The sequence below is a fragment of the Anomaloglossus baeobatrachus genome, chromosome 2 (genome assembly GCF_048569485.1).
Source record: "Anomaloglossus baeobatrachus isolate aAnoBae1 chromosome 2, aAnoBae1.hap1, whole genome shotgun sequence".
Classification (NCBI taxonomy): Eukaryota; Metazoa; Chordata; class Amphibia; order Anura; family Aromobatidae; genus Anomaloglossus; species Anomaloglossus baeobatrachus.
In genome coordinates, this window is record NC_134354.1 from 476,336,127 (window position 1) to 476,353,943 (window position 17,817).

The window sequence follows — 17,817 nt, forward strand, 5'->3', positions numbered from 1 at the left end:
CTCAGCAGGCAAGTCCCCAAGGATATCCAGGGCCTTACCCCTTAGACGGGGGGTCAGGTATTTGGCCCACTGATCCTTGTCCAGATGGTGCTGCAAGCAAGTCCGTTCAAAAGCAGTCAGGAAAGAGTCCAAGTCTCCATCCTTCTCCAGCACTGGGAAGTCCTCAACACGGACCTTTGGAAGTTTGGTGTCTTGAAGGTCACGTGTGGCTGATGAGGGCCGGAGCTGAGCTAGCTGCAGCTGGTGGTCACGGTCTGCCTGTTGCCGTCGCTCTTCACGTGCTGCTTGCCGCTCCGCAGCCTCACGCGCTGCTTGCCGCTCCGCAGCCTCAGCGTCACGCGCCGCCTGCCGCTCTGCCCTGCGCTCTGCCAGGAGTTCCTTGTAGCCCTCCTGGTCTCCAGCCTGGAGAAGGGCCATAGCCATTTGAAGAAGGCTATCCGAGCCTCCCAGGCTCGGTGGAATGGCACGTGGTGATCTGCGGCCCGCTGCGGAGCCTGGTGATTCACTGTCCATTGCAGAGCGGAGGGCTGGCATCTGGCTCGTTGAGGACCCTTGGGCGAGCTCCTCCTCATTTTGTCCAGCAGTGCCAGGTTGTGCGATGTCCTCTGCAGAGCTGTTCTCTGGCGTCGGGCTCTTGGAGGGCTCGTGGACAACCTCCTCATCGTCTCTGGCCTGAGCATCGGCCATTCCTTTGGCTTTGCTCCTGGTGCTCTCAGCCATTCTTGCAGACTTTGGTCACTGACACAGAACTGACACCTGATGCCTCCACACACCTTACAGTATCTGCACTCTGACACTCTAGTGTTGAGCTAGTCTGAAGACCCCAGCAGCCACAGCTGCTGCAGGCAGTCTTTAGTGTCTGGGAGTATGGGTCTCACACTCACACACACTATTATCTCGATCCCACCGCTATGCCACCAATATGTCACGAACCACCGGGAGGGGTCACTCAGAAATCCCCCGCGCTGGTTACCAGTACGTCACAATCGGGGGGTAACAAGTGGGGGTCACCCCTCCTTTATACCTCCCGACCGACAGACAGAGCACGTGACGCGCTCTCTAGCGCCCCTCTTATAGTCAGGCCAATTATGGAATTGCCCGACAATAAGCAAGGAGGCCGCTATACTACTTATGCCGATTATTGAAGGGTCCCCGGTGAGAGTAGGGTATATATTCCCCCGACCTCCGCGGGCGGAATATATAAAACCTCCCCGAATCTCACTGGCCTCCCCACAATAATCCTTGGCACAAACTCGCTGCCACCAACCGCTTCACGGTAACTATTAGCCGAACACACAGACGTGGGATTCAAGATCGAGATAACAGAACAGCCCAAGATTAATTATATAGTTTAATCAGCCTAAAGCACACTAGAAACTACAATATATACAATAGGGAATCTACAGAATATACATATGTCAGAGTACAGTTACAAGCAAAGCATGGGTTACAAACAGGCATACACAGTTCCAGCAGTTACCTTGTGCATCTGGCCACAGGGGGGCGCTGTAGGCCAGGTTTCTAGGATCCTTCCCACAGATGTTTCCTACACGTGACCCCCAGCGAAAGAACGCTGGAAAATGGCCGAAGTAGGGTTATCAACCTGGGCAAATCCAGGTCCCCTCCTACCTTCGTGACCTCAGAGGGAGCACTGCTCCACCCCTGGCTTGAGTTATGGACAATATCCCAACATGGAATATGGGCCATAACTTTGCCTGGGAGCGTCGTAGGCGGACGCCAACGCTCTCATTGTGACAGCTATGAATTTAGCTACAGAACGAGAGGACTCATGACTTGCCTACTAGTTCCCCATTGGCTGATATCACGCCTGGGGTATTTCCCCAGGTCCTGCTCTCATAAAAAGGGTGTGCCAGCATCGTCCGCATGCGGAGACACCATCTTTATGGTTGCCATATTTATCGGAAATATGGCTTGCGAGATATGAACCATTTTTTACTGGAGTCGTTCTGTCTGGGTACTTCCATGCTTGCTAATTAGATAGCAGCTCCTACCACAGGGTCACGACAGGGAGTCATCCTGTGTCCATTGTTCCCACATCACCTAATCTCCATATCACAGGAGATGGCCATGGGATGTGACACCTTCACAGATGCTGGACATCTGAGAACAAGAAGGGAGGGGGCACTGCCATGGAGTGATGAGAGTGATTATGACTGGAAGTCATAATTCATCTTCATATCCCAGGGTTTGCCTCACAACGCACATCCGGCATCGTTTGTGAGGTATCTGCGTGTGACATCTACGTGCGATCAGGATTGAACGCAAAACCGTTGATCGCAAACACATCGTATCTTTGTCTAGAATTGAGCGTTTTGTTGCACGAACCTAGTCAATTGTAACGTGTTACATCCCTCATACGATTTTGGTGTCTGATGCTATGTGCGCAGGTGTGCGCTCTGCACCGCAGCTTAAAAAAGGTCCGCTTCAGAGCGCAGCTGAAAAGCTGCGTTCTGAAGCGCCTCACAATGTCTGTCATTCACTAATCTCTGTCAGTCGGTCACTATCTCTGTCCCTCTCTCTCTGTCCATGTCAGTCTATCCCCCTCTCTCATACTCACCGATCCCCGATCTCTGGCGCGGCGCTGCACGGCATTCACACTGCTCCGGCGGCTTTTACTGTTTTGAAAAAGCCGGCCGCCCATTAAACAATCTCGTATTCCCTGCTTTCCCCGCCCACCGGCGCCTATGATTGGTTACAGTGAGACACGAACCCACGCTGAGTGACAGGTGTCACACTGCACCCAATCACAGCAGCCGGTGGGCGTGTTTATACTGTGCAGTGAAATAAATAATTAAATAATTAAAAAAAACGGCGTGTGGTCCCCCCAATTTTAAAACCAGCCAGATAAAGCCATACGGCTGAAGGCTGGTATTCTCAGGATGGGGAGCTCCACGTTATGGGGAGCCCCCCAGCCTAACAATATCAGCCAACAGCCGCCCAGAATTGCCGCATACATTATATGCGACAGTTCTGGGACTGTACCCGGCTCTTCCCGATTTGCCCTGGTGCGTTGGCAAATCGGGGTAATAAGGAGTTATTGGCAGCCCATAGCTGCCAATAAGTCCTAGATTAATCATGTCAGGCGTCTCCCCGAGATTCCTTCCATGATTAATCTGTAAATTACAGTAAATAAACACACACACCCGAAAAATCATTTATTAGAAATAAAAACACAAACATATACCCTGGTTAACCACTTTAATAAGCCCGAAAAAGCCCTCCATGTCCGCCGGAATCCAGGATGCTCCAGCGTCGCATCCAGCGCTGCTGCATGGAGGTGACCGGAGCTGCAGAAGACACAGCCGCTCCTGTCACCTCCACACAGCTAATGAAGAGAGCCGCGTGATCAGCTGAGCTGTCACTGAGGTTACCCACGGCCACCTCTGTATCCAGTGACAGCGGGTAACCTCAGTGACAGCTCAGCTGATCTCGCTATTCCCTTCATTAGCTGTGTGGAGGTGACAGGAGCAGCTGTGTCTGCTGCAGCTCCGGTCACCTCCATGCAGCAGCGCTGGAAGCGACGGTGGATCATCCTGGATTCCGGCGGACATGGAGGGCTTTTTTGGGCTGATTAAAGTGGTTAACCAGGGTATATGTTTGTGTTTTTTATTTCTAATAAAGGATTTTTTGGGGTTTTAAAATTGGGGGGGACCGCACGCCGTTTTTTTATTATTTAATTATTTATTTCACTGCACAGTATAGACACGCCCACCGGCTTCTGTGATTGGGTGCAGTGTGACACCTGTCACTCAGCGTGGGGGCGTGTCTCTCTGCAACCAATCATAGGCGCCGGTGGGTGGGGAAAGCAGGGAATACGAGATTGTTTAATGGGTGGCCGGCTTTTTCAAAATAGTAAAAGCTGCCGGAGTAGTGTGAATGCAGTGCCGCGCCGGTGATCGGGGATCGGTGAGTATATGAGAGAGGGCTGCTCAATTCAGTTACTCAGGAGTTTAGTGGTCACCGGTGAGTCCTTCACAGGTGACCGCTAATCAGGGCGCGACACAGACAGAGCCGCAGCATGACAATGAAGTCGGGTGAAGTTCACCCGAGTTCATTCTGACAGTGCGGCTCTTTCTGTGTCTGCTGTCATCTGCCATTCAGCTCTGCTACATGGCTGTCTGTGTCTGCTGTCAGCGGCCATGTAGCAGAGCTGAATGGCAGATGACATAGTAAAAACGCATCCCTACACATTACACACGCTTGGCAAGTCAATAAAAAAAAAAAGGGTGCCCAATGTATACGTCACAGAACACATGATCTAAAGGATCGCACACAAAATTGATCAATTTAACATAGACTACTAACGCACGTGTGACAGCAAATGAACGACCTACGTGCAATCTCATAAGATCCCGTATGCAACCTGGGCGTGTCACATCGCAAATGCGATTGTACAACTAATTGCAACGTGTAAAGCAGGCTTTAGACCTCATTCAGAAGCCACAGTTTTTTTCTAGTTCATCAAAAAATGGTCCAATTTTTGTTAATAATCAATCAAAAAGAATCCCTCAAAAGGTGCTTAAATGCAATGATCATTTCAAAAAGGCTCCCATGGATGGACAAATGAAAAGCATACATCTGCCCATATGAGTCAACACACCATAGAATATATAAAAATGTATTTTTTATTTAAGAGAATTAAAAAAAATAGAAAAGGTACAATTTAAAAACAGTAGAGGAGCAAAATATTTAATTAAAGACAGGGAAACTCTAAAAGGCAGTATGTGCAAATTTAAATACCAGAGGGACTACTATAAATAAATATGAAATATAAATATATCCAATAGTGCAAAAATATCAATTCATAAATAACCTGGAAAAAAAACATTAAATGTTATACTAAATATTCCCCCATAATAATTCCTCTTAGAGAGCTTAAAAATAAAGTGCATAGTGCTCAATAATAAGTGCTACCATCAGAATGCGCAGTATAAGGGGATAATTCAAAGTGCATTAGCTATATGTGGAGTCTGTGAAACCTGCCTGCCTGCTGCCCGATGTGCTTTTCGTCCTACGTTGGACTTTCTCAAGGGAGGATAGTGAAGAGAGTGGTATTTAAATTTGCACATACTGACTTTTAGAGTTTCCCTGTCTTTAATTAAATATTTTGCTCCTCTACTGTTTTTAAATTGTACCTTTTACTATTTTTTTTTAATTTTCTTTAATAAAAAATAAATTTTTATATATTCTATGTTGTGTTGACTCATATGGGCAGATGTATGCCTTTAATTTGTCCATGGAAGCCTTTGTGAAATAATCAATTTTTGTTAATGTTTGCTCTGTGTGGCAGTTTTTATCATCAGCATTTCATAGCGATTTTCTCTTGAAAAAATCAAGAAATAAATTGCTAAGCTTCTCCTATCACATTGATAATCACTGACAGCACACGGATGGCAACCTAGGCGGTCAGTGTTTCTTGGACCCATAGACTTGCATTGGTGAGTGTCATCCGTGACTCAGATAAAAAAAAAAAATGGACGTCTGTTTTCTTTTCTTTTTTTTAATACCATTTAATCTAGAAAAAAAACAAAATAACAGACTTATGAACAGTCTCATAGATTGTAATGAGTAGATGTTCTATCCATAAAGAACACAGAATATGTACATAATTCATGGACATCTGATTGAGGCCATACAGAATATACCTATTATTTATCTGTATGTTGAGCTGTAGCTTGTTCATTCTCCAGAATTCAAAAGTCTTAGTGGTGTGTGGAGTGTGAAAAATACATTTTTCCAAAGATCAGTAGTTTTCATCTTTCTTCTCCTCCTCCATCCTACTTCCCTGTTATTCTAGTTAATCAATGTAAGTGAGGAAGTCAAGAGTCTGTTCACACTGTGCAGAAATGTCTTCACTTGCTGGCTTTTGTAGGAAGATATTTTGCTGCATTAACCTGTAATGTAAAAATACTCCACAAAATACAGTAATTCTGAATAAAAAAAAGCTCAAGTGGAATTACTGGACTTGGATTTGTGTTGCGATTTTTGGTCTAAAAAACACTTGAAAGCTTTGCTGACAAAGTATCTTTGCTGACAAAATATCTGCATGGAAGATCACACAATGAGTTACAGATTTGCTTTCCATCTGTATAGGAATACATGGTGTCAGTAGTCACAGCAGATTTTTCTGCTGCAATAATACATCATGTGGAAACTTACAGTTAAAGGGAATCTGTCAGCAGGTTTTTGTTATGTAAGCTGAAGACGGTATGATGCAAGGGTTAAAACAGAATGCAGGGATGCCTGTCTTGCCATGGTCCGATCTGTTGTTTATTTGATATGTCTGTTTTATCAGCAGGACACTTATCATTGCTTGGCCTGCAAAGTCACTCAAAGGGCAGTTCGGCATGCCCTCTTCCTCTGATTGACACCTCACTGTCAAGGTACAATCTTTATAGAGAGCCTGGTGGAGGCAGGACAGCTCTCTCAACTCAGCTACATGGCTAAATCTAAAAATTCTGATTGTGGCAGAATGGCTGCACCCAGTAGTCTAAGGGGTATTTTGCACACTACGACATCGCAAGCCGATGCTGCGATGTCGAGCGCGATAGTCCTCGCCCCCGTCGCAGCAGCGATATCTTGTGATTGCTGGCGTAGTGAACATTATCGCTACGCCAGCTTCACATGCACTCACCTGTCCTGCGACGTCGCTCTGGCCAGCGACCCGCCTCCTTCCTAAGGGGGTGGGTCATGCGGTGTCACAGCGATGTCAAGCGGCAGGTGGCCAATAGCAGCAGAGGAGCGGAGATGAGCAGGATGTAAACATCCCGCCCACCTCCTTCCTTCCGCATTGCAGCCGGGACGCAGGTAGGAGATGTTCCTCGCTCCTGCGGCTTCACACACAGCGATGTGTGTTGCCGCAGGAACGAGGAACTACATCGTACCTGTCACTGCACCGGCATTATGGAAATGTCGGACCTACACCGATGATATGATAACGATGCTTTTGCGCTCATTAATCGTATGAAAAAGGATTTGCACACTACGATATCGACTGCGACGCTGGATGTGCGTCACTTTCTATTTGACCCCACCGACATCGCACCTGCGATGTCGTAGTGTGCAAAGCCCCCCTAAGTGATAAATCATTGCATTCAGGATCTCTTGGCCTACACTCAGATGAGGTAGCAAAAACCTTTTGACAGATTCCCTTTAAAAGTTTCCTCAGAAAAACAGCAGCTTGTCCATCAGTAATTCTCCTTTTACATAAAATATATTCTTACAATTTAATATTTCAACAAAAAGTTGGACCGTCAAGGGAATATTTGGAGACCCGCCACATTATGCTTAACCATGTTAATATCTACCTTCAGTTACCATCTGTTGTCACAGTAGGAATGTGACACCAACACGACCCAAATGTTTCACAATCTGCTGTTTCTAGCAGCCGACAGCCAGTATTTACGTGATCCTTTGGTTGCTGAAGGTGAAGTCTTTTCATTTTGTTATTTTTTTGTTGATGAGCACTGAAACGGCGCCTTACTGCATGAAAACCATATGCAGCTTCCATTTTCATCTCATTCTTTTTCAGTATTAATCTGTTTTGCATGTGCCTTCCACCTGCAGTAATTAGTCTACAGTTATACACTGCAGTCAGTGACTGGGCAGAATATATTAATTTCCCAACACCAGCGGCGTAGGCGGTTTGCTCATTAAATGTCAATTCATTTTTCATTAGAATTTAGGAGTCAAGACAGGGCTCACAGCTGTGCGGAGTTAATAATGATGTCCAGTGCATAAATCCAGAGCATCTACCAACTCAAATTAATTGTCTGTAAACATAGTCAGGGGTGTACCTATTTCCAAACTCCTGCCTATTAAATTGCATTTAATATACCCTTGTGAAATATCAGTGCGTTTGTGTGACTATTGCAACATCATTGTCAGATCTGCAGTCAGCACCAAAAGTTTCAGAACTTAGCATCCAAGAAATCATAGGTAGCAAGAACAAACTTACATCCAGCATTTGCTTGCTGCTGCCACTAGGGGCACCCACAACATATGCACTCAGCTTTCCCCAGTAATGGCGGCAGAAAGCCAACGTTGGATGTCAAAGTTGTCAAATCCACTGTAATTTAAGAGTCAATTTCAAAACCACTGGCAAATAAACGAGTTTGGCCAAAGAATAATGCAGCCAGCCAGATTAATGGACTCACAATCTACTGTACTCCCCATTGTAAAGGGGAGATTGAGTTCAGAGTGCAATGATGTCATGCCTGTCACATAATTAAAAGTGGCAGGCGCATTCAGACCTACTGATGTCTGACGCACAACAACCCCCCCCCCACTACTACCCCACAAACAAGGGGGGGGCACCAGTAACACAATAACAGCGGTGAGCCTTGGCACTAGTGACAGGGTGGATGGACACCTCCTGCCTTTACCTGGTGCTGTACTCTGCACTCCTAGCCAGACCCTATAGAGGCTCCACTCCTGTTGCCGAGCAGGAATAGCTGAAGCCCTAAAAAAAATCCCTAGTATAGTCCTGACTAACAAGTGGGGCAGTACGGCTCACTAGACCCACCGCTGCACTAATACCACAAGAGGGTAGGTGTGACAAACGGGGATACAACCAAAAATGGAGAAGATCCAAATTCAGGATGAATCCACAGCAGCTCCTTCACCAAGGGGGCCAGCACTCAGGTGGCTTTCTATAATCAGCAAGGATTGCTGAGAAATCTAGCTATTTAAACACAAGGGGTGGGGCTACAGAGCAGCTACAGCTGACCTTACTTGCAGGAGAGCTGCAAGCAGAAAAACTGACATTACCTACTTCAGAACCAAAACAAAATTTAAATGCAGAGTCCAATATAGAGATGAGGTGTTCCAGTCCTAAAGCTGTCACTAGTCTCCAAAAACAGGGAGACAACTGTGACAGAGTCTTACGTAATTTCAGTCCACTTTTAGCATTAGGCATTGTGATCTTTGGTTTGTGTACCTCTACTCTCCAATTATATGAATTCATGTGACTTTTCTTCATCTGATGGTTTGAAACTTGGCAGTGAGTCTATCTGAGGGCTAACAATTCTTAGAGCCTCTGGTCCCATTTTGTAAGCCAGTGTGCTATACTTTATAATACGGGAGCAGTTGCTTTTCCTTATTTTACGTTATTGAGATCCCCTTTTTACTATCCGGCTTTAGAAAGACAGATATTTAATGACTTAACTTTATCATATAGCAAATTATAACCACAAAACTAATGAGCATGACCCATTCGGCTAACCTTTGCTCTATGCTATAAATAGCAGTCAGATTGGCTGAAATAAAATAGGTTTACCTGCATCCATAGGAGTAGAAAGTTCACGGCACATCCAGTAAGTTTCCCAAAAGTGCTTTATTTTAATTACATGTGTGCATTAAAAGAGTGGGCAGAGAACCGGGTGCAAGTCTCTATAGGACGACAGCCATTTTGTACCTCGTCGAAGTACCAAGAGGTACGAAACGGCCATCGTCCTATAGAAACCTGTACCCGGTTTTCTGCCCGCTCTGTTAATAGATACATGAAATTATAATAAAGCACTTTTAGGAAACTTACTGAATGTGCTGTGGACTTTCTACTCCTATGGATGCTTGTGAACTTCATCTGCCTCCTTTCCACGTGCACCGGAGACAGACATAACGGAAAGAATCGACCAGCTCATTCCTCCCTGGCACCGCAAGATGCTCAGCAAAGTAGTGCAGAACCGCATTCTTGTTTGTTGGACAAAAAAGGTGCACCTACTTTTGGGATGCCCAATAAGAATGCATGTAATCTCATGCGTGTACATGAGATTTTAAGCGCTGAGGATAATTGGAAGCCTTTTATAGGAGGCTGATGATGCTCTACAGGGGTAAATCCTGCTGATAACTTTCTTTTAAGGAGGGATCATGTCTGGACTCAAGGTATTTGGGCAAATAAATCAATAATTTCACAGGGAAAAAAGTAAAAACTGCCAGTAATTTGCTTGATGCCTGCAACATAGTTTCCAGTATTACACAGCTCCTGATTAATATCTTTGATGCTAATTACTGTTCTAAAATAGGCACAAGCTCTATTCATCCTCTATCTAACCCATCGTATATGTGCTCTACTTTTGTAAGGCGGCAATATATATGTGTGGAAGCAGCAAACAAATATTCCGCTTTTTGCCCATACAACATTTAAAAGCTTTCAAAAAGTGTCTGCACTCATTGGCATAGAGCTGTATCTGTCACTCTGAGCCCATCTTTACCAAAGTTGTGTATACTTGGTATATACCAATGTCTGAAATAAAGTGCACAAGAAGGCTATCTGAAATTGTGCTAAAGCGGTACAATACTTTTTGGTTCACTAGTTTGATGATTTTATCTCTACCTTCACATATTACACTATCATAAGAAAGATTAAAAACTTGGGGAAATTATTAGTGTAAATCCTTCATAGCAAATACATGGCACTTAAAGAGGATGTGTCACTTGCTCAATATGGGTTGAGCTATAAACCTTGTAAAAATCCCTGAACTCCACTGATTCTGACATGCTTTTCTGTTTTGTTCTGCGTTGCTCCACTGCATAGATATTCATAACTGTTGATTTTGGAGAGCAATATGTGAAATCTCTGCTTGCAGACCGTCTGGGAGTTTTTAAAGGATCTTCTCTGGGAGCGTATACTTTCACCCCACCGTCCCAGGTATTTCCAATTGCAGCTTAGCAGCTGAGGTAGTACTCTATGAGTATCGGGTCAAAAGCTGTGAATGGCAGTGTCTGGGAAGTAGAGGTAAAAGTGCACACATGCCCACAGAGAAGACTCTTCTTATGCTCCCTGTTGGCCTGCAATAAGAGATTGTGTATACAGTGCTCCAAAATCAACTAAAGTGGATATCACTGCAGTGGAGTAATGTAAAACTGAAAAGTATGGCAAAATGAGGGAGCGCAGGGATTTTTAAAATGTATTTAACTACATTTTTTAGCAAGTGACAAGTGGTATTTAACAAGATGAATATTTCTTATATTTTAAGTGAGTTCTACTCATAAAGTATTTTACTTTCTTCATCAGGTTGATAAATGTACCATTTTCATCAGCTGTTGGATTCATACAAACTTTGACCCTTTTGATAAATCCCTTATAGTCCCAGTTAAATCGACACATTACTTTTTTGCTATGGCATTATAATTTCTTACCCTGTCATTTACTAAATCTATTCCCATAAGTTAAAGGGGTATTCCTATCTCCAAGATCCTATCTCAATATGTAATAGGTTTAATAATAATATTAGAAAATCCCTCCAGTTAGAAATGTAGTACAGTTCTGAATAGTTATGTCCCTTACCTCATGTGCAGGACATTACTGTAGTTTAGGTATCCATATTTGCGACCACTCATATAGTGAGAGTAAGGCTAAGTTCACATGTTCTGTAGTCATCCGTTCGAACGGATCCATTGGGAACTGATTTCTGCCAGATCTTTTTTTTTTTTTAACATAGGAGTCTATGGACAACATATCCGTTAATGGATTACTATTTAGTGGTGATGGGTGGACTCGCAGATAACCTGGACAAGTGGACCTAACTGGATTTTATTTAAAAAAATCTGATTCCGGCCCGGGATTGATCCTGGGTATATAAGTCTATGAGGACCAGAATCTGGCCAGTGGTGGTAAAAGGGATAGGGGGACAGGAGCAGGCGTGCTATACCTACCGACGCTTCTTGTCGGCTGTAACTGCTCCCGCGGCCGCTCATTCACTTCCGGGGCAGCGCATTAGCCTTCATGCACATGCACTGCTTTCCCCGCCCACAAGCATCTGTGATTGGTTGTAGTCAGATGCGCCCCCACCCTGAGTGACAGCGTATCAGCTGACTGCTTCCAATCACAGACGCTGGCTTCTATCGTGGTATGAAAGTATAATAAATTGGCGTAGGGTTCCCCCATATTATGATTCCTAGCAAAGATAAAGCCAAGAGCTACAGGCTGCAGCCCCCAGCCGTGCGCTTATTTTGGCTGTGTATCAAACTAAGAGAAACCGCATTCTGCTTTTTCAAAAAAAATATATCAATAAATATTTTTTTAAAAACAGCCTGCGGTCTCCCCCTATTTTGATACCCAGCCATTAAAAAGCCTGACAGCTGGGGACTTGTATACTCAAGCTGGGGAGACCTATGGTTATTGGGAGCCTCCCAGCCTGAAAATAGCAGCCTGCAGCCGCCCAGGATTGTTGCATCCATTAGATGCGACAATCCCAGCACTTTTCTCAGCTCTCCCGATTGCCCTGGTGCGGTGGCATTCAGGGTAATAAGGAGTTAATGGCAGCCCACAGCTGCCACTAAGCACTAGATTAGTAATTGGATGCATCTATAAGACCACCCTATTAGTAATCTGTAAGTGAAAAGAAATAAAGACAAACAGCAAAAAAATCCTTTATTTGAAATAATGACTACCTGACATGTGAACCCAGCATTAGTTAGTTGCTAGTGGTCGTAACCATTGCATACTATTACTAATTATTAATACATAGTATTACTAAGCTACTGTAATGCCCTGCACATCAGTTAAGTCACACAGTTTATCAGGAAAACTATACTATATTTCTAATTAGAGGTATTTGCTAATATTATTATTATTATTATTGCATATACTACATATTGGGATAGGATCTTGGAGATGGGAATACCCCTTTAGTCTTTAGATGGCATGTACAAATCTACAGAATGTTGTGATGAATGTTCTACATGCCTTCAAAGCGAAGCATACTGCCATTTGTATAGTGTCCGCCTGTTAGCTTTTCTACTCGCTTCATCTCTTTAAAGTAACCCTGACAGCTTAGCTAAGTTTTATATTACTGAGTGGCATGGAAGCAAAAAAGTAGAATATGCCCGTTGTTATTGCAGAGCACTCTATGTGCACGTTCTGTTATTACATAAATAGAACTCTACACGTTACTTATTTTTCTCCTCTTCTTGCCCAGTTGTTGGTAGATAGCTTGATGCACTATAATTTATAAATGCATCACAAATTTTTCAAATGACGTCTGATTTTTCCTTATATATAGCGATCGATGGGGTGCTTTGTAATACTGGTTGTTTCCATGGTAACAAAACTGGATTGCCATCTTAGTATCTATAGTGCTCAGAAGTGTATAAAATACTGTATGTCTCTCAAAACTTCCACAATGCTGTAATGTTAAGACAAGCACAACACAATAATCTCCATAAATGATATATATGTTTTTGTGTATATATGTATATGGACACAGATCTATGCAACATTTTTAGGCAGGTTTGGAAATATGTTGCAACTTAAAAATGCATTGAAAATAGAAGTATTAATAGTTTATTTTTATCAATTAACAAAATGCAAAGTGAATGACTAAAAGAATCCACTGCCATTTTTCGGCACCCCAGGTCCCATGTTTTCATGGTCTTCTTTCAGTATTGAAGGCATGTTTTTTTGGCCGCATTTCTTTCAGGAATACTATTTCTGGCCACACTCTTTCGAGCAATAGATGTAGGGTGTAGCTGGATTCCACTGATTGCTGCCCCTTCTGAGCTGATGTCACTGATGGACATCTTCCGATTTAGAAGGGAAGAAAGCATGATGTCTTTTTCAGCTGCTGCACTGTTTTCTTGGCCAACCACTCCGTCTCTGGTTCTGAACATTGCTTATTTACTTCTGCTTTTTCAAAAGCGCTTGACCAGCACATTTTGAAACCTCAGCCTGCTATGAATTTATTTGCCTTTGAGCGACCTTGCTGATTCAGTGTAACTACCTTGCTTCTCATTGCTGTCCTCGGTTATACAACGTGTATGACCTGTAACACAAAATTGTCTTCCACAACCCCACCTTTGTAGCAGAGGTTATCTCTTCCTCACCTAGTGGCCTCCTACACATCTGTTTCTATTTCAGTTAATGACTGTATTTCAACCTATATATGAAAATAATATTAATTATCAACTGTTTGATTTAATTGGTTACTCACTGTCTTGAGTATAATCCTACAAAATCCCTGACTATATGTAAGTGTACCTAGAAGACTCAATGCTGTTTTGAAGGCAAAGAGTTGTCACTAGTGATGGACGAGCCCTAAAATGCTCGATTGCACGCTACTGGATTCGAGCAGGTGAGATGTTTGCATGAGCGTGACGCGAATAACAAGCATTATGGAAAGTCAATGATTGGCCTGTCCAGGTCTCCACCCACAGACAGCCAGCCATAAACAGAGCATTTATGGGGTTTTTTTAGGTGACACTACATCCCAGAACCTTCTTTTATACCCAGTAGGAGCCATTCAGAGACTGTGATTGGTTCTCCCTGGAGTGCCTGCTCCCATCATGCAGTGAAGCAAGCCTGTGCATTGTGGTAGTTGTTTCACAGATGAAATATCTGAGCACCCACAATACTATGCCAAGCTTCGTGTGTACCCGGAACACTAATGCTTAATCAAGTAGCGAGCAGTGCCAAGCACGTTCACCCATAACTAGTGGTCACATCAAATATTGATTTAATTCACATTTATTTTTTATCTGTTTGTATTGCATTTTGTTAATTGACAAAAATAAACTATTCCTACTTCTGTTTATAAAAGTATTTTTACTTTGCATCATTTTTTCCACACCTGGCAAAAACTTTTGCATAGTACTGAACATAGATACACACAGATCTATATATGTATACTTTATATATTTCTCGTCCAATGTAATAAATTTAATATTTTAATGAAATGTTCCCCTGATTGAAGTGCAGGTGAATATTATATCTTGCAGTCCTAAATTTACTTCCATATGCTTATATCATATCACATTTCATAAACTGTCATTAAAACGCTTTGCATATTTTATTTGCAAATTTTTTTTATTGTTGTTTCTTTTCTTTTTGTGTCGTGTTATTGCATTGTCTTGGAACAGGTGCCAGTTTAAGTCATCTTTAAAATTGCATCCCTACCTAAGGTAATTTGTGTGTTATGCCCCCTTTAGTTACACTGACGTGTTGTGTTTTCGGTCCTCACCACTGTGCATATAGTGAATACCTGACATCCAAATTAACCAATCTTTTACTTGCCCTGTCCTTACCAAAAAGTGCTGATTCTCCCTAAATGTGGCTGTTACCAATGCTGACAAGTTTTTGCTTTTGTCTTTTTTTATTTCATGGGGTGTTATAAACAAAACAGAAATAGCAATCACACTTTGTGTTAACTAATATTAACCAGCATTGTGCAAATTAATACAACCGCAAACTACTACTCCACTGGCTTTGCACCCAGCCAATCTGTTGCTGGCATCCTGCAATCTGTTTGTGATTTTGAGCTAATCAGATGAATTTTCTCCATACAGATCGTTACGCAAGCTGACATCTCATGCTTCCTTTCTCTCCTTGATAACTAGTGAATGATGAGCATGTCTTGTATTCTAAAGCTGTGGTATCTTTAATTTATGTCTTGTTTTGCTCAGTTTGCATTTTTTTCACCGTGATCTGGATTACATTCTGTGAAACAAACCAAATATCCATATTTATGAAGAAGCTTTGTACAATTACCTTGCTTGGTTTGAGACGTTGCACTTCATCTTCAGTCATAGCAAATGCTGTAGTTTTCCTCAAATAGACACTCTAAAATACTGGTAATGGCCTAGCCATCCATACTGACACTGTAGAAACTTTACTATTACAAATGAAATAAAACAACCAAAAACAAACCAAGAAATCACAAGAAACAATTCAATACATTTCAAAATGTAGTCATTTATTGTCAAAAAATAATCACATATTTATACAGTAGGCGAGAAATAGTAAACTCTTCTTAGTCTTACTACTGAGGTGTCACGCTGGAGCGAGTGAACACTTGGCGAATGGCACAAGAGGAAGAGTAAGCCAGAGAGTATATGAATAAAGGCCCTGACGATAGGGAGAGGGGTCACCACCTAGCTCACCTGTGGCTGATCCCTGAATTCCCCAACATGTCCAGACAGGTCCAGACATTTACCCTTTAGGTTTTAAGCTGAAACACTGTGCTGTATCAGAGTAAACATAGTTAAATGTGTGGCCATCGAACAGGTGACGAATCCAAGAAACAGGTCTCAGCCAGCTTGTTTACGTTACGCTAGAGTGAGTGTTTCTCAACTCTAGTCCTTAAGGCCCACCAACAGATCAGGTTTTCAGGATTTCCTTAATGTTTCATAGGTGATGTCCCTGTCTAATATTGAGGAAATCCTGAAAACATGATCTGTTGGTGGGCCAAGTCTCTCCATATGCATGTATAGTAAGAGACCTGTCACGGTAGCTATGGAGGTCGGGAGAAGCCTGTAGGGACATACACTCGTATATAGCCAAACTGAAATAAACATACACATATATACACACCGCTGTAGGGAAGTGGGGGAAAAATATATATATGTGCATGTTTATTTCAGTTTGGCTATGCTATGAGTAAGGACTATCCAGTCCAAAACGCGTAAACGTATTCCCTGCATTGGTGAACCATATGTTTTTTTTAAAACATGCTTATTTTTTAGCTATTTTAAAGATATGGAATAAAAGTTGTTTTTATAATTTCCTGGTCGAGTTGCTGGAATTTTCAAACCAAGAATATAATCAAGTACACAGTATGAGCTACATTGAGACCATGTATGCAGATGGTCATACGGTATAACTCTGCCCACCCACGGTACGACCCTACAAAAGCTAAACGTTTTACTGGTTGATGTTTTGGAGTTCTCATGTGTGTCTGCATGATGCCAAGAAGAATGCTCGTCAACTGTGACTACAGAGATGAAATTGTTGTTACAAAGCCTGGTTTTCCTTTCTGAGCTTTCAGGTGATAAAAATGAAAAACTGGAGTCCCTTATATGTTTTATACCTGTATTACCACCATTTATAGTCAGACCCAGCTGGAAGTATCCAAGTACTTTATTTGTCTTCTAACTCTCGGCAAGAAGGTTTACACGACCCAATCGTCTGATTCATAAACGTTCAGTCCCCCAGCCAATATTCTCTTTGTCATTTAATATCTTTACAATACAATACAGCAGAAGGTCAGTCTATGAGATAGGCCTCAGGGAAAAATATTGTAATAAGTTGTGAAAAATCTTGCAATCTCAACAAATGTTCTTGGCATTAAATACAAATCTTTAACTTGTGCTGTAGGATGTCGTCTTTATGTAATATGAAGTCTTTAAACTATTCTGGAGATAAGAAAAATACAATTTTTTGTTTCTGCTGCGAGTGCCACAGGCCTATTCTCCATTGTCTCATGGCTAACAATATACTATTATCTTATTTCAGAAGTCATTCTGCATAATACAAGAGCTGTTTTCTTAAAATGATTATTTAAATCAGGTTTTATGTTTAATATGTTTTTTTTTAAAAAAAAAAAACTATTTTTCTCATTAAAAAAAAATTCTTGCAATTTCACACTGGTGAGTAGACCTAATATTAGACTCCTACTTACTGTTTGACGAATGGAAATTAGCAGCAATAGACTAGCTCTGACCCCTCTGAATTGCATTTAATGATCATGCTCTCATCAGGCAAAGGTACGGTAATTCTTAAGGGAAGGGAAGAAGACAAGCAGTTACATCATCTATTGTGAATGCTGATTTCTGCATTATGTACTCTATAGAGAGGCTTTACATTTCATTGCAATCCTGTCTGTGATGATAATGAGAATGCTGTCAAGTCTTCTATATAGAACAGGAAGTGTAAATCTAGTATACTGGCCAGTGTGAAAATTTCCAGCTTACCTGGCGGTATGATTCTCCAGGGCAGTACGATTATGTAGATGCATAATGTAGATTCATTACATGAAGAGAATGATGAGGTGAAGCGAGGTTGTATGTGTGTGTGTGTGAGGT

The 17,817-nt window shown here is 42.4% G+C and overlaps 1 protein-coding gene across 3 annotated transcripts in view; it reads left to right on the forward strand.

The window, feature by feature from the left end:
• Window positions 1-17,817, forward strand: part of CAMKK1 (calcium/calmodulin dependent protein kinase kinase 1) — a 445,750-nt gene that overhangs the window by 417,630 nt on the left and 10,303 nt on the right. For 2 of the 3 annotated variants that reach the window (XM_075336377.1, XM_075336379.1), the window contains one exon: window positions 14,878-14,919. The exons of the other annotated variant lie outside the window; for it this stretch is intronic. In XM_075336377.1, coding sequence (XP_075192492.1) covers window positions 14,878-14,919 — 42 coding nt within the window. The remainder of the gene's footprint in view (window positions 1-14,877; window positions 14,920-17,817) is intronic. 3 annotated transcript variants of the gene reach the window in all.